The sequence below is a fragment of the Schistocerca serialis genome, chromosome 5, assembly GCF_023864345.2.
Source record: "Schistocerca serialis cubense isolate TAMUIC-IGC-003099 chromosome 5, iqSchSeri2.2, whole genome shotgun sequence".
NCBI classification, from domain to species: domain Eukaryota; kingdom Metazoa; phylum Arthropoda; class Insecta; order Orthoptera; family Acrididae; genus Schistocerca; species Schistocerca serialis.
The window spans coordinates 210656625-210675573 of NC_064642.1; the positions used below are offsets into that span (position 1 = coordinate 210656625).

At 44.2% G+C, this 18949-nt stretch overlaps 1 protein-coding gene across 2 annotated transcripts in view; it reads left to right on the plus strand.

Annotated features, from left to right (window-relative positions):
- Positions 1 to 18949, plus strand: part of LOC126481084 (uncharacterized) — a 319354-nt gene that overhangs the window by 162583 nt on the left and 137822 nt on the right. For both annotated transcript variants that reach the window (XM_050104582.1, XM_050104583.1), the window contains exon 2: positions 9742 to 9957. In XM_050104582.1, coding sequence (XP_049960539.1) covers positions 9742 to 9957 — 216 coding nt within the window. The remainder of the gene's footprint in view (positions 1 to 9741; positions 9958 to 18949) is intronic.

Below are 18949 nucleotides of genomic sequence, written 5' to 3' on the forward strand. Positions count from 1 at the left end.
ATTAGGAATCGTATCACATAAATGTTAGTAGCTAACGATTATATACTGAAGAATAATGCAGGTAAGAGAGTAAGGCAAGACAAATGCATCCTATGTGCTTGACTTTTGATAGTTTATGATCTACATCTAATGCATGTGCACTCCACAAGGGACGTTACAGTGTGTGATTGAGGATAGTTCTGTCATCACTATCTTTCCCTCTCTTTTCTGTTCCCTTCACGAACAGCGCGTAGAAAGAATGGTTGCCGGTGAAAGTAAGTATGACACCTTAATTTCTCTGATTTTCTCCTCAAGATCATTTCCCGAGACATATGGGGAGGAAGTAAATGGTTTCCACACCCTTGTTAGAATGTACGTTCTCGAAATTTCAACAGCAAGCCTCTCCGTGTTGCACAATGCCTCTCTTGTAGTTTTTGCTACTGGGATATGTTGAGCATCTACATAACGCTCTCACATCGATTGACTAAACGAACCAGTGACGAATCACACCACTCTCAATTGTATCTTCTCTGTCTCAACTATTAGTCCTACTTGATAAGGGTCCCAGACTGATGAAAAGTATTTAAAAATCGCAAGTTGCACCGTTATACGAGTGTTCCAGTGGTGAAAGTCGAATACGTGCAATGCTCGTCGCTTTCACATAACAACACTTACGAGTACTGTGCACTGGCGCAAGGCGGGCAAGTACAATGGCCATTGCTTTGACAAAATAATATCTGGAGGAGCTAAGTAGCACTGATGCAAAACGACTGGATTCAATACTTATTGCTTTAACAAAATAATAAGTAAATTGTCCTTGCAGTAGGCCACTGTGAACAAGGACAACAGCGACACAGTGAAATGAACTAACTGGGAATACATCTGGTTATATTTGTTTTTTGATGGGTCGCGCAACTAGGGCAAGTTGTAGAAGAAGTTAAATGATGTAGAAATATAAAAAATGGTTCAAATGGCTCTGAGCACTATGGGACTTAACATCTATGGTCATCAGTCCCCTAGAACTTAGAACTACTTAAACCTAACTAACCTAAGGACAGCACACAACACCCAGCCATCACGAGGCAGAGAAAATCCCTGACCCCGCCGAGAATCGAACCCGGGAACCCGGGCGTGGGTAGAAATATAAGTCAAGACTGTTACTCTGATGACCGACACACATTAAGGTGACAAAAGTCATGGGATACCTCCTAATATCGTATCGGACCTCCTTTTGTCCGGGTAGTGCAGCAGCTCGACGTTGTATGAACTCAACTAGTTGTTGGAAGTCCGCTGCACAAATATTGAGCCTTGCTGCCTCTATAGCTGTCATATTTGCGAAGGTATTGCGGTGCAGGATTCTGTGCTTTAACTGGCCTCTCAATCTTCTCTCATAAATGTTCAGTGGGATTCAGGTCAGGTGATGTGTGTCACCAAATTGTTCGCTCGAACTGTCCAGATTGTTCTTCGGACCGGGAACAGTTGTGGACCAGTGACATGGCGCAGTGCCATCCATAACAATTCCATCGTTATTTCCGACTGTGAAGTCCATGAATAGTTGAAAATGCTCTCCTAGTTGCCGAACATAACCAGGACCCAATCCAATCCACGTAAACAGAGCCCACACCATTATGGAGCCACCACCAGGTTGCACGGTGCCTCGTTGACAACTAGTATCCATGGCTTCGTGAGGTCAGCGTCTCAATCGAACCTTACCATCAGCTCCCGACTGATGACGTCGGGACTCACCCGACCAGGCCACGGTATTCCAGTCGTCTACGATCCAACTAATGTGGTAACGAGCCCTGGAGAGGCGGTGCAGCCTGTAACGTGTAGTTATTTTTTGTGTAAAGTGCTGGTGGTAAAGCTGTTTTGTGATCGCGCAAATGGGTAATGTAGCTTACTGTCTTGTCAAGCCCAGGGTGATAAACAGACATTCTAAATAGTTCAAATTGCTCTGAGCACTATGGGACTTACCATCTGAGGTCATCGGTCCCCTAGAACTTAGAACTACTTAAACCTAACTAAACTAAGGACATCACAAACAACCACGCCCGAGGCAGGATTCGAACTTGCGACCGTAACAGTCGCGCGGTTCCGGACTGAAGTGCCTAGAACGGCTCGGTCACCGCGACCGGCCAGACATTCTACATAGCCATTAATTTCGGTCCTGTAATACCGCTAATGTGCGGATCATCTCAAATTAATTATAAATTCTGCTGTGATATAGCAAGAATGCACAAATTGATATAAATGAGAATTTGGAATTTTTTCTAAAATGACAACACGACCTCTCCCTTTTTTATTCTATATTTAATTCATCACTGCTTTCAGGGTTGAAATGATACATAACAAGCAGGTTCAATTACTTTCAACTCTCAACAAAATAATTAACATTTAGACATTGAAGATGTGATTATTAAATCTTTATGTCTATACATGAGAATGTTATAACTTGCAAAACAATTAAATCTTCATAAGTGAAATTTACATCGACGTTGTCGTAACTGTTCAATGTACGAAGTTGGTGGCGAATGAATTTTTTTCTTTTAAACTAATCAAACTCTCATGTACTCAATGGAGGGTATGTTAGTATTCAACTCGAAATTCTATATTCAAAGCGTACGCAGGTTGGAGTGATCAAACGCTCGACTCAAAATTTAATGTCGCCTAATGCACGTTGGTACATTACAATCGGGAACTTCAGCGGCGTTGTCTGGATCTGAAACGGTAATTCCCTACTCTGGCCTTGACTGAATCACTCAGTCTCAACTTTCCTGCGTTCCGTAGAACGTTAAATTTTCCCTAGTGGAAATAATGGCTATTGCACACTTGCTAAGGGATGGAGCGACGTGCACAATGCTCTGCCCGCAAAAATTCGGCAGGAATATGAACTACCGCTTTAAATCTGTCACCAAGATACTTGAAGCGTACCGCCCTCACTTGGCAGACGTAAAGGTCTCAACACATAGGTGATGCCCGCTGTGAGACGAGAGAACTCTGAGTTAATTTAGTTCTCAAAAATGCTTTTATATGACGTGACTCTCCCCACCATGTCTCTTCTACGTCACACAGTCGTTATAAAGGTAGATACTGTTTTGTTATTCGGTATGTGTGTGATGTCCTTAGGTTAGTTAGGTTTAAGTAGTTCTAAGTTCTAGGGGAGTGATGACCACAGATGTTAAGTCCCATAGTGCTCAGAGCCATTTGAACCATCTCGGTCGTTAAACGAAGGCCGTCGGCCTCTGCGTTGTCTATGGCGAGAGGTAATGCCTGAAATCTGGTACTTGCATGACATTCTTCACACTATAGATCTCGGAATACTAAATTCCCTGACTGTTTCCAAAATGGAAAGTCTGTTAATTCCCGTCGTACGGCCATAATCATGTCGAAAACCTTTTCACATGAATCACCTGAGTAAAAACGACAGCTCTGCTAGTGACTGCCATTTTATATCTAGTTTACGCTATGTATATATGTGCATATCGCTACCCCAGACTTTCGTCCCCTGAGTGTAGATAACAATAAACCTAACAGAGGGCAAAGTTCTGTATAATTCAAATTAAATCATAAAATCACGATAAAACAGTGGGACGTACCCAAAAATTGTGAAAGAGTGTGTGCAGCTAGCGCAACGAGATCAGCTTACCTGGGCAGCTTGCTTGATCATAGTCAACATTACAACAAGAAGCCACAAATATAACCAAAACAAGCAACAAAATTTGTATGCCAAAGTAAGCAAGAAACAAGCTGCTCAGAACATGGAGCGCATTATCGCAATAGCGCCTCTTACATCACTTAAACAGCCTTTGCAGGGCAACCAGTATCAAACGGCCGTCGGACATTTCCACCTCTCTATCGGCCCGCAGCAGAACCTCATGCCCACGACGGCCCGGAACAGCGCACAGTCAACGTTTACAGCCCTCAGGATCTCTTGCCTTTAAAAAATTCTAGATGTAGGGGATACTGTTGCTCTTGTGACAGGTGAAAAATATTGCTAAGTTAACGAAAAAGCAGGGGGAGGCACATGCTGTTGTGTGACGGTAAGGAGAGGTTGGCTACAGTGTTCTGCAGCAGCCGCCATTGTAGGAAAGTAGACAGGAGCAGAAATAATTATCGAACACGTAAATACAGTAAACAGAAGTTTTACTTAACTCGTAACTTTCTGCAAATATTGCGAAGAAACTTCACAAAAGAACAACCATTGCAAGAAACGGACTAAAGTGCGTCGCGCAATGTGACGCTCCCGCTACTAATGCCCGAGCGAACTGTCGAAGGCTGACTAAGACTCAAGACTGTCGAAGACTGCGACTGAAAGTGGGCCCTGTAGCTGCCACCGGCCATCCAACATCGCGACGGCAGAGGGCGCTCGAAGTTGCAGCCGCTGAAGGCGTGGCTCAGCAGTGGCGCATCACTGGATCCGCTGGGCCCCTAGGCGACCGCTGTCGGAGTCTGTCGGAAACGTGCGATTCCGTTGCCAACTTTGAGACACTGGTGGGGGTAGTATCGATCTATGGTACCACACATGTCACTTCCCCCCGTTTGTGACAATATGCACATTTTTAACACGAAGTTAGAACTCAGCCGCCGGCCGCAGGTGACCGTGCGGTTCTAGGCGCTTCAGTCTAGAGCCGCGTGACCGCTACGGTCGCAGGTTCGAATCATGCCTCGGCCATGGATGTGTGTGATGTCCTTAGGTTAGTTAGGTTTAAGTAGTTCCAAGTTCTAGGGGACTGGTGACCTAAGATGTTAAGTCCCATAGTGTTCAGAGCCATTTGAACCATTTTTTTATAACTCAGCCAAAGAAGTGTCTTCATGATCGGTCAGCCTTACGCATCAAGAACTTTGCCCAGAATGACACAATACTGTTGATATAAGTTCGTAGGCTTCCACAGCCAGTGTCACTTTTGTATCTTATCCAAACCAATACTACTGGCTGTTCTTTTATACATAAAGACGGAGCATCAGACTCTCATGTTGGTGAGGAGATACCGCGATCTACGAAAGTTCGAAATCACGCGGAAAAAAAGAATGTCACGTTCAGTTTTCTCTGGGGGTTATGGGCTGGTCGTGATGTACACTGTCCCCATGGGTACAGACGCCAGCCCGTGTTTCGACAGCGACAAACCGTGTCATTGCCCATATTGCACGAACTGGCCATTCCCTCCCAAGTAGGCCCACGTGACCTAATGAGAGTCAAAGACTGTGTTTCGGCCGACAAAGGAGGCTGTAGAGATGCTCCCAGCGGCACACTGCCCACCGTGACGAGCGAATGGCAGCCTTCTCAGGCGCACTCCTCCAGTAAACTCACTAGATAACTTGGAAATAGCTGTAGAAAAATGAAATATATCGCATAGTGATGTGTGACAGTAACGTCAAATTGTGGCAGTAAGATTGCAGAGTTTTTTTTTGCATTACATTTCCTTAAGAGTCTCTCAATGATACTTACTGTGGTATCTGCTTCTGCTACTAGTTGTTTTACGCTGTAATTCCAATTTAGCTAACTGTGGAGGGTTACTCTTAGTTGTTTTACGGTAGTTATGGTTTCCAGAGTCTTGTCGCCAGTGGTGTATCGAACATCAGTGGATCTCTTCGCCTGTTTATGCGCAACAAGTTACATCTCTTTACGTTCAGGGTCAACTGCCAGTCCCAACAAGAATCTTTCATCCTCTGCAGGCCTTCGTGCACTTCCCCGCACGGGTGTGTTTCTACCGCACCTTAGTTTCGGCGCGTGCTCAGTTTAATACTGGCTGGCTCGTACCATTGTATCGCGGCAGCAGTCATAGCGGAGCATTGCCTGAGAGCGGCGAAGCGGAAACACTGCACAAGGCTACGCCAGCACTGCACTGGCCGGCACTATGAGGGGCTCTGGTTTACCCACAACTGTCAGCAGCTATAACCGCTACCAGTCACAATAGAAACTGATTTTATTTAACACACTTCCGGTTTCGGGCATGTGCCCATCTTCAGGAGGCTTATATTCATGTACATGTTTGCATAAAAAGTATCGGAGGTCACTGTTTAAGTCACAAACAAATAACTGATGATACCTAAATAAACACAAATGAAACGTCTGGAAGTGTTCTAAAATATTGCCATGTGTTCTAAAATATTGCATTACTTACATATAGCTGGAGTATCCATACAGTTTCCACATTACGTTTATCACAGTTTTTTTTAAATCATCTTTTACGCCTTAACTGTATATTAGTCACCATCTTAATTACTGGTGCTTCCATATTACGTGTTCCATAAAATGAAGACACTTTAGATATTACTAACTTCAGAAACGCATGCACTCACAACATCGAACGCAGTGCTCGTCGGCAGCTACACGGTCAGCTCGGCGGATTGCCAAGTGAACGGGCCTAGGTTCGATTCCCGGTTGAGCCGGAGATTTTCTCTGCTCAGGGACTGGATGTTGTGTTGTCCTTGCGTTCGTATCGTCATAATAGGCATTCCATTGCTGGGCTGGCTGAATGGGCATCTCCCGAAAGCCAAAAATAAATTGGAAAAAAGTTCTGACGTGTTTACATTTGAGAAGACAGGTTGTTGCCAAGGAGCTTAGGTCTAAGAAGCACACAGATGTTACGGATATTACAAACTATGGAAATAAAATTGTTCTATGACTGTCATCTATGATAAACAGAATGGTTTGTGGCAAATTATACAAGGGTAAATAAAATTGCGAGGAGGGCATTAGTTAGTTTTCGATTTTTAAATATTCCATTAAAAATGTGCAGAAATGACTTGTTTGCAAGATCAGCTTGTTCAATGAGAGTTAGGTGTGGTGATTTGGAATTAAGGATGTAAATATCGAGTTCTTCAAGGAGATTAATTTTCTTTCGTGTGCTCACAGTTTGTGGCGTCTGCAGGTTATCTTTAGTGGCTGTCGTTGAGTGGCCATGTTCTTTCAGACGTGTTGGAAAAGCTCATTTATCACAGTTACTCAGCCAGGAGGCATCGATGTGTTCCTTGTCCCTTATAGCAAAACTCCTTCGTGTCTGGATTGTGTAGACCTTGAAAACATGTCATTTCTACGCGCGTTTAATGGAATATTCAAAAACCTAAAATTGTAAATCATGGCCCCCTCACAACTAGCAATTTTTGTGAAAAGGAGTATTTAACTTAATATAATTTGCCAGCAACTATTCTGTATAATATAATTGACAGTATGGTCCCACACTAATATAACAATTTCATTTTCACAATTTGTAACATCTGCCATCTATCTGCGTATGTAACACCTCTGTTCTTCTTAGACGTAAACTCTTTGGTCAAATCCTCTGCTCTCAAATGTAAACACGTTATGAGGGCATGTGCTTCTGAAGGTAACTAACAACTACAATGCCACTAATTAATAAAAGATATAATATGAGGAGCGCCGGAACAAAACCCGATATAACCACTTTCGCTATATTCGCGTGTTTGAGCTGTAGGGGGGAGATACGGGAGTAATAATACATGCTGCCACAAAATAATTTTCAGCACAACGCGACATCAAATGTTTCATGGTGTGTTCCTTCTTTTTATAGCCTGTGGAGCCATTTAGAGATCACTGTTCGTTACTTTCTGCATTAACAGCAAGTGCGGATTTATCGGTTTTTGTTCCGGCGCTCCTCATATGCAATTACCAATAACTATCATGGTGGCTAATGTACAGCTAACGTGTAAAGGACGAAATACATTTGTGAAGAATGTGATAAATGTAATGTGGAAACTATATGGATACACCAGCTATATGAAAGTACTGTAATATCTTACAACACGTTGCTTAGCCACTTCGAGATGTTTCATTTTGTCTCCTCAGTCATCGTAAATTACGTGTGTCGGATATGCACATTAATCTCCAATACTTTGTATGGAAACGTGTACACGAATGTAAAGGACCCGAAGGTGGAAACAAAGCTCGAAAACAATCGCGTGTTAAATAAAATCACCTTCTTCTGTGATTGGAAGCGGTCATTATTTTACACCCTACAAAGGAAGGATTACGGAGTTCAGCTGCATCAATTATCAATAAAATATACACATCAAAAAATTTTTGCATCACCCCGGTTTCCAGATCTCCTGAAGATAGACGTTGACTGTGGATATTGTATCACTGACACAGTCCCTTTGACTGTTCAGAGATGTCACTAAACCCGTCAAAAGGTGTAAATATCCATGCATGAGCAGCGCCTATTAGACGGAGGGGGTCCGACAGCGGATCAGTCCCAGCCATTCCACCAGGAAGGAGGTACGCTGCTCGTGTTGTCTGTAGTTAAACCATGCCTAGACGGTCAATACCGCTGTTCGATCACGTCGCCGGCCGGAGTGGCCGAGCGGTTCTACGCGCTACAGTCTGGAACCGCGCGACCGCTACGGTCGCAGTTTCGAATCCAGCCTCGGGCATGGATGTGTGTAATGTCCTTAGGTTAGTTAGGTTTAAGTAGTTCTAAGTTCTAGGGGACTGATGACCTCAGAAGTTAAGTCCCATAATGCTCAGAACCATTTGAACCATTTTCGATCACGTCGGCATTGTTACATTGTGTCAGGAACAAAGGATGTGTAGGCGTCTCGGAGTGAACCAAAGCGATGTTCTTCGGACACGGAGGAGATACAGAGAGAGACAGGAACTGTCGATGACATGCCTCGCTCAGGCCGCCCAAGGGCTACTATTGCATTGGATGATCGCTACCTACGGATTATGGTTCGGAGAAACACTGACACTAACGACACCATATTGAATAATGCTTTTCGTGCAGCCACAAGACGTGTTAAGAAACAAACCGTCCGCAGTAGGCTGCATGATGCGCAACTTCACTCACGACGTCCATGGCGAGGTCCATCTTTGCAACCATGACACCATGCAGCGCGGCACAGATGGGACCAACAATATGCGGAATGCCACTCTGGATTGGCATCACGTTCCTACACCGATGAGTGTTGCATATTCCTTCAAGCAAACAATTGTCGGAGACGTGTTTGGAGGCAACCTGGTCAGGCTGAACGCCTTAGACACACTGTCCATCGAGTGCAGCAAGGTGTAGCTTCCCTGATGTTTTGGGATGGCATTATGTGGGGCCGACGTACGCCGCTGGTGGTCATGGAAGTCGCCGTAACGGCTGTACGATACTTGAATGCCATCCTCCAACCGATAGTGCAACCATATCGGTAGCATACTGGCGAGGCGTTCATCTTTATGGATGACAATTCGCGCCCCTGTCGTGCCCATCTTGTGAATGACTTCCTTCAGCATAACTACATCGCTCAGTTAGGGTGCCCAGCATGTTCCCCAGACTTCAACCCTATCGAACATGCCTGGGATAGATAGAAAAGGGCTGTTTATGGACGACGTGATCCACGCAGAATCACCGTTGAGGATTGGGACAATCTGGACCAACAGTGCCTTAATGCGACGTCGAATGCAGGCATGCATCAATGCATGAGGACGTGTTACTGGGTATTAGAGGTACCGATGTGTACAGCAATCCGGACCACCACCTCTGAAGGCCCCGCTGTATGGTGGTTGAACATGCAATGTGTGGTTTTCAAGAGCAATAAAAAGGGCGGAAATGATGTTTATGTTGATGTCTGTTCCAATTTTCTGCCAGGTTCCGGAACTCTCGGATGCAAAACTATTTTTGATGTGTGTACATCGTCAGCAACTAACACACCGCTTTACGTTGAGTGGCGAACTGCGATGGCATCGCATTGTGGTGCCTCCAGTTGAACAGAGTCCGTGTGACTAGCTGCTGTGGTACCAGGTGGTCCGCTTTGCAGGTGCGGTCGGGCGCGGGCACGGGCGACAACTACACGTCGACGCTGTACCGCGTGAGCGTGCGCGGCACGGTGGGCGGCTCGCCGTGGCGGCGCTCCCTCATGTGCAAGTGCCTGCCCGCCGACCCGGAGCAGCGGCAGGTCTTCAAGTCCGACCTGCTCTTCCGCAACGAGGTCGCCTTCTACACTGAGGCGCTGCCCGCGCTCCTGGAGTTCCAGGTATGTGACGTCTCCCTGCGAGCAGAAACAACCGGCATCTACACTCATGCTCATAAGTTAAGGATAATGCTGATACTTGGTGAAACAACGCTCTGGTGGGCGGTTTGCGGGTTTAAATCACCTTGGGGTACGACCATGCGGTGCATTTGACCTGCGGCCGTCGCACGGTGGCGCTGGCAGCAGTCTACACACGCAGAGGTGTGTTGGTGCATGTCAGAGTACCGTGCAGCGAGTAAGTGTGCAGACGTTTTCAGGCGTGCTAATGGTGACTGTATGTTGAAAATGGCTCAAAGAACACATATTGATGAGGTTATGAGGGGTAGAATACTAGGGCGACTGGAGGTTGGTCAAATACAGCAGGTCGTAGCACGGGCCCTCCGCGTGCCACAAAGTATGATCTCAAGATTATGGCAACGATTTCAGCAGACAGGAAACGTGTCCAGGCGCTAGGCTACAGTACAGCACACCCACAGTGTACAACACCACAAGAAGACCGATATCTCACCATCATTGCCCGCAGACGGCCATGGAGTACTGCAGGTAGCCTTGCTCCGAACCTTACCGCAGCCACTGGAACAGTTGTCTCCAGACACACACAGTCTACAGACGACTGAACAGACATGGTTTATTAGCACGGAGACCTGAAAGGTGCATACCACTGACCCCTGTAGTGCTCACTACAACTAGAGCACTACAGGATTCGCAGTCCACCGAGGCCCTCCAACAGGCGAGGCTCGAAGGCCAAATAGATATGTTAAAAGAGGAAAATGACAGGTTGAGACAACAGGTGGATGAGCTGCTGCGCGAAACGATACCAGATGCAAAACAGAAAATACAAAATCTAGAGGATGAATTGCGGAAAGCACGAGAGGAAAACAGCCACCTTCAAGGCGTTGGGATAAAAACGACACAGACTTTCGCATCTGTGGTTGCAGTAGGTAACCCAAAACAACGTAAATCGGTTGCGAAGATGGAAAAAGCCAAGGAAAAGCAGGCTACAACACTATTTTTCAGACCTACAAACAATCAAAACACCAAAGATGTTCGGGACGCATTGACGAGAGAAATAGATCCTCAACAAGAAAAATTGAAAATTATGGCTATAAGAACCACACCGACAGTGGTGATAGTTGAAACGGCATCCGAAGAAGACTGTAAAAAGTTACAGGCAAAGGCAGAAACGATACAACATATTAGGTGTGAAGGAACTAAAAAACGAAGACCATTACTTATAACTCATGGGGTCCCAACTACAGTTACGGAGAATGAATTTTTATTACAGCTTTATAAACTAAACATGGAAGGAAATATTAGCGAAGAAGAATTTTCTGAAGGGGTGAAGATCAAATTTAAAGCAGGGCAGAAGGGGAGGAGCACAACTAGCATAGTGTTGGAAGTTACACCAAAGATAAGAACAATTCTTTTGAATCAAGAACGAGTTTTTATAAATTTTTTGGCACTGTATATTGAGGACTACGATGCAATAAGTAAATGTTTTAAATGCTGTGGGCTAGGCCACACAACTAAGTACTGTGATGATGAACAAATAACCTGCGCCAAGTGTGGGGAGAAGGGACATAAAAAAGCTGATTGCCTGTCAAGGGAACCTCCAATAGGATGCATCCCATGTAAAAGAAGAAACAAAGTATGTAACAAAGGAGGAAGCTCAGACTGCCCAACATACAAGATGCTGCATGACAGACTGATTGCTAAAATCCAATATGAATAGAGAAGGAAATGTAAATAAATTGAGGATATTACAGTTAAATATGAAGAATAGCATCACTGTGAGTAACGAGCTTCCTAAGGCAATGGGGGAGACACGAATTGATATAGCATGTTTGCAGGAACCGTATTCAAGAAATGGCAAACTGATATGTATCCCAAGTAATAGTAGAGTGATAACAGGCGATACACCACCGATGGCATCATTGGTTGTAAAACCAGTAGATATAACTATTACTAAAATTACCCAGTTAAGTAATGCTCATGCAACAACAGTAGAACTGAAAAGAGGAAATGATACGTGGATAATAGCATCCTTGTACGCCCAATATTCCCATGACATAGAACCATATGCAGATTGGATTAAGATGGTGGCCGAATATGCAAGGGGAGGAAAATTGCTCATCGCAGCTGATATTAACGCAAAGTCAACCGTTTGGCATGCAAACACTACAGATGATAGAGGAAGAATCATCAATGAAATCCTCGCTGAGCATAACCTATACGTTCTAAACAAAGAGGGAGAACCACCAACGTTCGACAATGGGAGGTCACAGAGCGAGATAGACATAACCATAGTAAACGATAAAGCCTTACCACACTGCCATAGGTGGGAAGTGCGACCAGGGCTTGTACATAGTGACCATAATGGGATAGTGATAGAGTTACATGGCACTCTAGAGACAAGTAATCGAGAAGGAAAGCAGTTCAATCTGAAGAGAGCAAACTGGCCTAAACTGAGACAGATAGTAGAATCAGCTGATCTTGCTTCAGAACGTGGTAGTGTGGACTACAGAATCCATGTCCTCACGCAACTGTTAGTGAGGGCACAGGAAGAAAGCATTCCAAAGCACAACTGCAGGCCCAAAACACGAACGCCATGGACAAATGAATTATCCCTACTTCGAAAAGATAGTAGGAAGAAACGCAAATTTTATCAAAAGGCGATAACCGCACAAGATAAAGAAATCAGACTGGCTGACTATCGTGATGCGAAGGCAAAATATAAAGAAAAATTAATCGCCGCAAGGAAACAGCATTGGGACAATTATGTCAAAACGCAACTAGCTGAAAACATTTGGGGCACGCCATATAAGTTATTGACGGAGAAGATTAAATCGCCCACCATACTGTCAACACTGAAACAAGAAAATGGGAACATGACGAGAGGATGGAGGAGTACTGCGGAATATCTGCTTTTTAAACTTTTACCAGTCGATGACTTGACGTCAGATAACCCAGAACACGCGAATATGCGACGACGTTTTAATGATGTCTATCTGACAGAAGCAGTAACTCCCCCTTTCGCGAATCAAGAAGTACAAAGGGCAATTCTCAGTATGAAAAGTCGGAAAGCACCGGGCCCGGACAGTATATATCCGGAGACATTACACCAAGTAGCAGTACAGATAACGCCTTTCCTGACAAGGGTTCTAAATGATGCATTATCAGAAGGGAAAATACCGGCTTCCTGGAAAACAGCGAATACGGTGGTAATAAAAAAGGCAGCCGATAAAGACCGTACAAATCCGAGGTCATACAGGCCCATATGTTTATTAAACACCTTGGCGAAAGTTCAAGAAAGACTTTTATGTGATCGTCTGCAGGCCCACAGAGAGCTTCAGGGGCTTAGTGAGCATCAGTATGGTTTTCGCAAGAATAAGTCAATAGATGACGCCATCAATCAAGTGCTTCGAATTATTAATGATACTGACAGGAAATACGCAGTAGCAATATTGATAGATATACAGGGAGCATTTGACAACATGTGGTGGCCTGGATTGTTCTTGCGGCTAAGAGAGCTGCAGCTCCCGGGAACCCTGTACTACAGCTTCAAAGATTACTGTCGAGATAGGGTCGTCCAATGGGAAGAAGGTAATAGGAAGGTAGTCAAAAAGATAACAAAAGGATGCCCACAAGGATCTATCCTAGGGCCCCTATTCTGGGATATCACAATTGAGTCACTTCTCAGTCTCATGGAAGAAAGTGTCAATACAGAAGGGATCGTGGGCTATGCTGACGACCTAACAGTTTTAGTCACGGCGAACTCAAGAGCTGAATTGGAAACAAAGGCAAATGACACCTTGCTTGAAATGAACAATTGGTGCCAGAAATATAAGTTAACAATAGCCCCAGCAAAGACGTTATATATGTTGATGAAAGGAAACTTACAGCGGAATCCAGTGATAAGATTGGGTAATAATAACATTGCCAGGAGGAAGGTGACTAGATACCTTGGAGTCCAGCTAGACGAAAGACTATCATTTATGCAGCATATAAAGCTCACAACCGACAAGGCAGTAGCTATTCTACATAAACTCGCCAGAATAAATACCGCAGAGTATAGGATGCCACTAAACATGATTAAGACATATTATTATGCAATATACGAGTCGATAGTGAGTTTTGCCTCTAGCACATGGGCACACAGATTACGTCTATCGACATATGTGACAGCCGCCAGAAGTGGTCAGAGGAATGCACTCCTGCGGCTATCTGGCGCTTTTGGAACAACATCTACGGAAGCCCTATGTGTAGTGCTTGGCACGTATCCTATAGATATAACAATAAGGTACAGAGCAGCAGCATACTGGTTAAGACGAGGACAGAATCACAAAGTTCAGGAGATAACGGACGAGGATGTCCCAACCAGATACGACTTAAAGCGATGGAGACTGATGGAGTGGCAAAGGCAGTGGGACACCAGTGAAAAGAGCAGGCGCGTATATGAATTTTTTCCTGATATTGAAGAGCGCCTGAAAATGAGACATGCTGACCCAGTCGTAGGCATGATGCATTTCCTTACGGGTCACGGACCGTACCCAACGTATTTTAATCGTATACATCAGGACAGAGCTGCCAATTGCATATGCGGAAACGTGGGCACACCAGAGCATGTTGTTCTCCAGTGCAATAGACATGAACCTGGTGAGGCATTACAACTACTACAAGATGATGTGAAGCAAGCGCTGCGGGACCCTGATAAATGGAAGCTAATTAGTGAGATGGCAGATAGAGTCTCGAGGGCCCTTAAGGAGGAGTACAGAAGAGACAGACAACTCCAAGCTGCGCAGATCCGGCCACAGCAACGACAGACACTCCAGGACGACAGTGACAGCGAAGAAACAGAGGGAGATAGCACTGAAGAGAGCTAACACGATGTGCATATTAAGAATTTTAAAGTTGTAATGCTCTCTTGGCACAAATAGAGACTACAGATTTGATGTACTAATTGCAAGTTTTAAGACTGACTAATTGTAAGTTTTATGAATTGACGTAGTAGTAATATTTTAAGCTTTTAACTTGTTTTTGAGAAATTTAAGCTAGTGACTAACAACAATTTTAATGTAAATATTTATGTCCATGGCAAGTTTTATGTAATCACATCCTAGAAAAATAAGGTTTTAAATGTGTTAAATGCATGTAAAACAGCGAGCTACATATGATATCGTTAATCCTAAGTTTTATATTCCTACAAAATTGGTAAAGTTTCATTGGTCATATAGATGCAAATTAATATGAACACCAAATTTAGACTGTTTTAATTGAAAGTATGCATTCTAGATAAATGAACAATAATTGTATGTATAGTTAATTTAAACAAAAATTTTATCAATATACTCCAGCATGTTTAAGACATAATCTTTAACAATTACTTAATCTCATACAATATCTTAACTTACATTAACTTAAACTTTAGAATTATAATTTAAATCTATGTATATTTATTTTGTAATAAGTATTTACAGCTGCAATCTATACTTAGAAAGAGGGCATAGTGGTCCACCTCCACGTTGGTGGGGCACGGGCAACGACACACAAGTATGGTTGTAGCGCTCTGTGTGTCGGCTAAGAGACCTGCCCATTAGCTAGAAAGGACCCGTCTTATGTATAAAGATGGCGGGTTATTACAAAGAGTAGCAGCAGCACGAATTAAAAAAAAAAAAAAAAAAAAAAATACCACTGACCCCTAGTCACAGGAGAGCCCGTAAAGCCTGGTGTCAAGAACATAGTACATGGTCATTGGAACAGTGGTCCTAGGTTATGTTCACGGACGAGTCCAGGTATAGTCTGAACAGTGATTATCGCCGGGTTTTCATCTGTCGTGAACCAGGAACCAGATACCAACCCCTTAATGTCCTTGAAAGGGACCTGTATGGAGGTCTTGGTTTGATGGTGCGGGGTGGGGTTATGATTGGTGCACGTACACTTCATGTCTTTGACAGAGGAACTGTAACAGGTCATGTGTATTAGGACGTCATTTTGCACCAGTATGTCCTCCTTTTCAGCGGTGCAGTAGGTCCCACCTTCCTCCCGATGGATGATAATACACGACTCCACCGAGCTGCCATCATGGAGGAGTACCTTGAAACAGAATATATTAGCAAATTGAGTGGCCTGCCTGTTCTCCTGACCGAAACCCCATCGACCACGTCTGGAATGCTCTCGGTCGACGTATCGCTGCACGTCTTCAAACCCCTTTAACACTTCAGGAGCTCCGACAAGAACTGGTGCAAGAATGGTGGGCTATACCCCAGCAGCTGCCCGACCACTTGATACAGAGTATGCCAACCCGTTGTGTGGCCTGTGTACGTGTGCATGGTGTTCATATCCCATTTTGATGTCGGGGTATACGCGCAGGAAACAGTGGCGTTTTGTAGCACATGTGTTTCGGGACAGTTTTCTCAACTTATCACCAATACTGTGGACTTATAGATCTGTGTCGTGTGTGTTCCCTATGTACCTATGCTATTAGCGACAGTTTTGTGTAGTGCCACGTTGTGTGATACCAAATTCTGCAATTATCCTTAATTTATGAGCATGAGTGTATGTCACTGTGCAGCACGTCCACTACTAACTGAGGCACCTCCACGACTCTCAACGCCTACGAAACCTTGTTCTGCTCTCTCATATCGTATACCTACATTGCCAGGCTACCTGTTCAGTCTTAATCAAAACAACTCCACTATCCACAATACCTCTCCTCTCCTATTCCTACATTGCCTAGATATCCTATCCACCAAAGGGATATATTAATCCCTTCAAATCATTGAATGTTAAGCACTCCATCTTGCCTTTTGCACCCATTTATCTTTCCCACTTGGATCCTCTGCTATCTTGACAAATTCCTAGCCCTCCTGGCTCACTTGTACCACTCCTGTATATTCTACATCTTCCGCAATCTCGAATACAATAATTTCATTGTTGCTCCTCTAATGTACAATCGCTGTATGCTACCAGCCTAATATTTTCATATCCCATGAACCATACGATTAACACACAGCTCACTCTTCTCTCACTTAAAATTCAACCCATTGCATCTCACACGGTAGGTGAGGGACGCCAGCACGGTAGCTTATCATGTCCAATCGTAGGGCTAGCTACCTTCTGTAATAAAAAAAAATAAAAATCTGACCGAAGTACACAACGTTCAACTTGAAGGGACGACCTGTGACGTCTGCACGGTTCAAACGGCGAGAACAATGAAGTGAAAAAAGTGGGGTAGCGTCTTTGATCAACAGTCAAAACGCCCTCGGTCCCAGGCTCAATACCGCTCACTGCTTCAATTTTGAATAAAAATCATCAGCAATGGCGGCCGAAGTCTTCCACCATAAGAAGTCACCCTCATTCTACCAACGGCGTTGTCGAAGAGGGCAGAGGAGCGGACGGAGGTTCAGGACACTCCGTTCCCTTTAGGGCGGGAAACTGCCTCTACAAGGCGGAACAATCAGCAATTATCAGCGGCCCGAGCATGCAGAAGGCAATGGAAGCCACTGCAGCCGCGAGGAGTAGCCGCGCGATCTAAGGCGTCTTGTCACGGTTCACACGGTTCCCACCGTCGAAGGTTCGAGTCCCACCTCCGGCGTGTGTTGTCCTCAGCGTAATTTAGTTTAAATTAGATGAAGAGGGGTGTAAGCTTAGGGAACGATGAGCTCAGCAGTTTGGTCCCATAAGACCTTGCCACAAATACCAAACCACTGCATTAAAGACACGTAACGTGTATCCGCAGGACATGTGGCTTGTAACTGTAAAAGTCTCACGATGACCTCTCAACTGACCATAATAAAAACACTGAATGAACAATGAGAGAGTAACGTTCTACGAGTCGGGGCGGTGTCGGGGGGGGGTTGCCGGAAGTTAGAACGTTGTGGGGCAGCTTGAAAATCTAGAAATGGAAACGGTAAGGCTCAATGTAGATAGATATAGGCAACAGTGAAGTGAAATGGAAAGAACACGATGATTTCTGTTCAGGGTAATATCAACAACAGCGGAATATAAGATAACATGAGTAGGGTTTAGTATGAGTTGGAAGTAGGACAAAGGGTGAGTAACTGTCAACAGTTCAGTGATAGAGTTCTTCTCATCAAAATCGACAGCAAACCAACACCGACAATAATAATTCAGTTATACATGCCGACGTCGCAAGCAGAAGATGAAGAGATAGAGAGCTACGGGGATACTAAACGGGTAATTCAATACGTAACCGGAGCTGAAAGTCTAATACTCATGGGAGATTGGAATGCGGTTGCGTTGGAAGGAGTAGAAGAAAGGGTTGCGGGGGAATACGGGCTTGGTGCTAGGAATGAGAGGAGAAATACTAATTGAGCTCTGCATTAAATTTCATTAAATTTCAGATGGTAGCAGCAAACACAATGTTCAATATTCACAGATCACAATTCGATAATAATGAGGAATAGACTTAAGTTTAAGAGACTAGTCAGAAAGAACCAATGAGCAAAGGAGTAGAATCGAAAGTACTAAGGAATAAGAGGTATGCTTGAAGTTCTCTGAGGCATAGATACTGCGACAAGCAATAGCTCATTAGGCAGTTCAGTTGAAGGGGAACGGACGTTTATAAAACGGCTGTCACAGAAGGTGGAGAGAAAAGTGTAGGTATGCGAGGTGTCGGGGTGGAGAAAAGTTTGTGCCTCTTTAATTCAGACGAATTTTGCATGAGAACGAGAAATGCACTCGATCCCCTCCTTATCTACCAGCTAATTAATTATTCGCGCAACGGTAATGGAAGGAAATGATGGTGGATCCTGCTAGTTGGTAAAATAAGGAGTGCACACACAATAACTTAATAAAAATCGTAATCTACCCAAAAAAAGAGAACTTTCTCATAATAAACAACAGAAAATGGGATTCTGCCTATATCTACCAAATGATATGCGGATTAAATATTACAATGAGATTTATTATGTATCAGAACATAAATGCACATGATTGTCGACACACACAGTAGGTTAAAGGTTAGGGTATACTG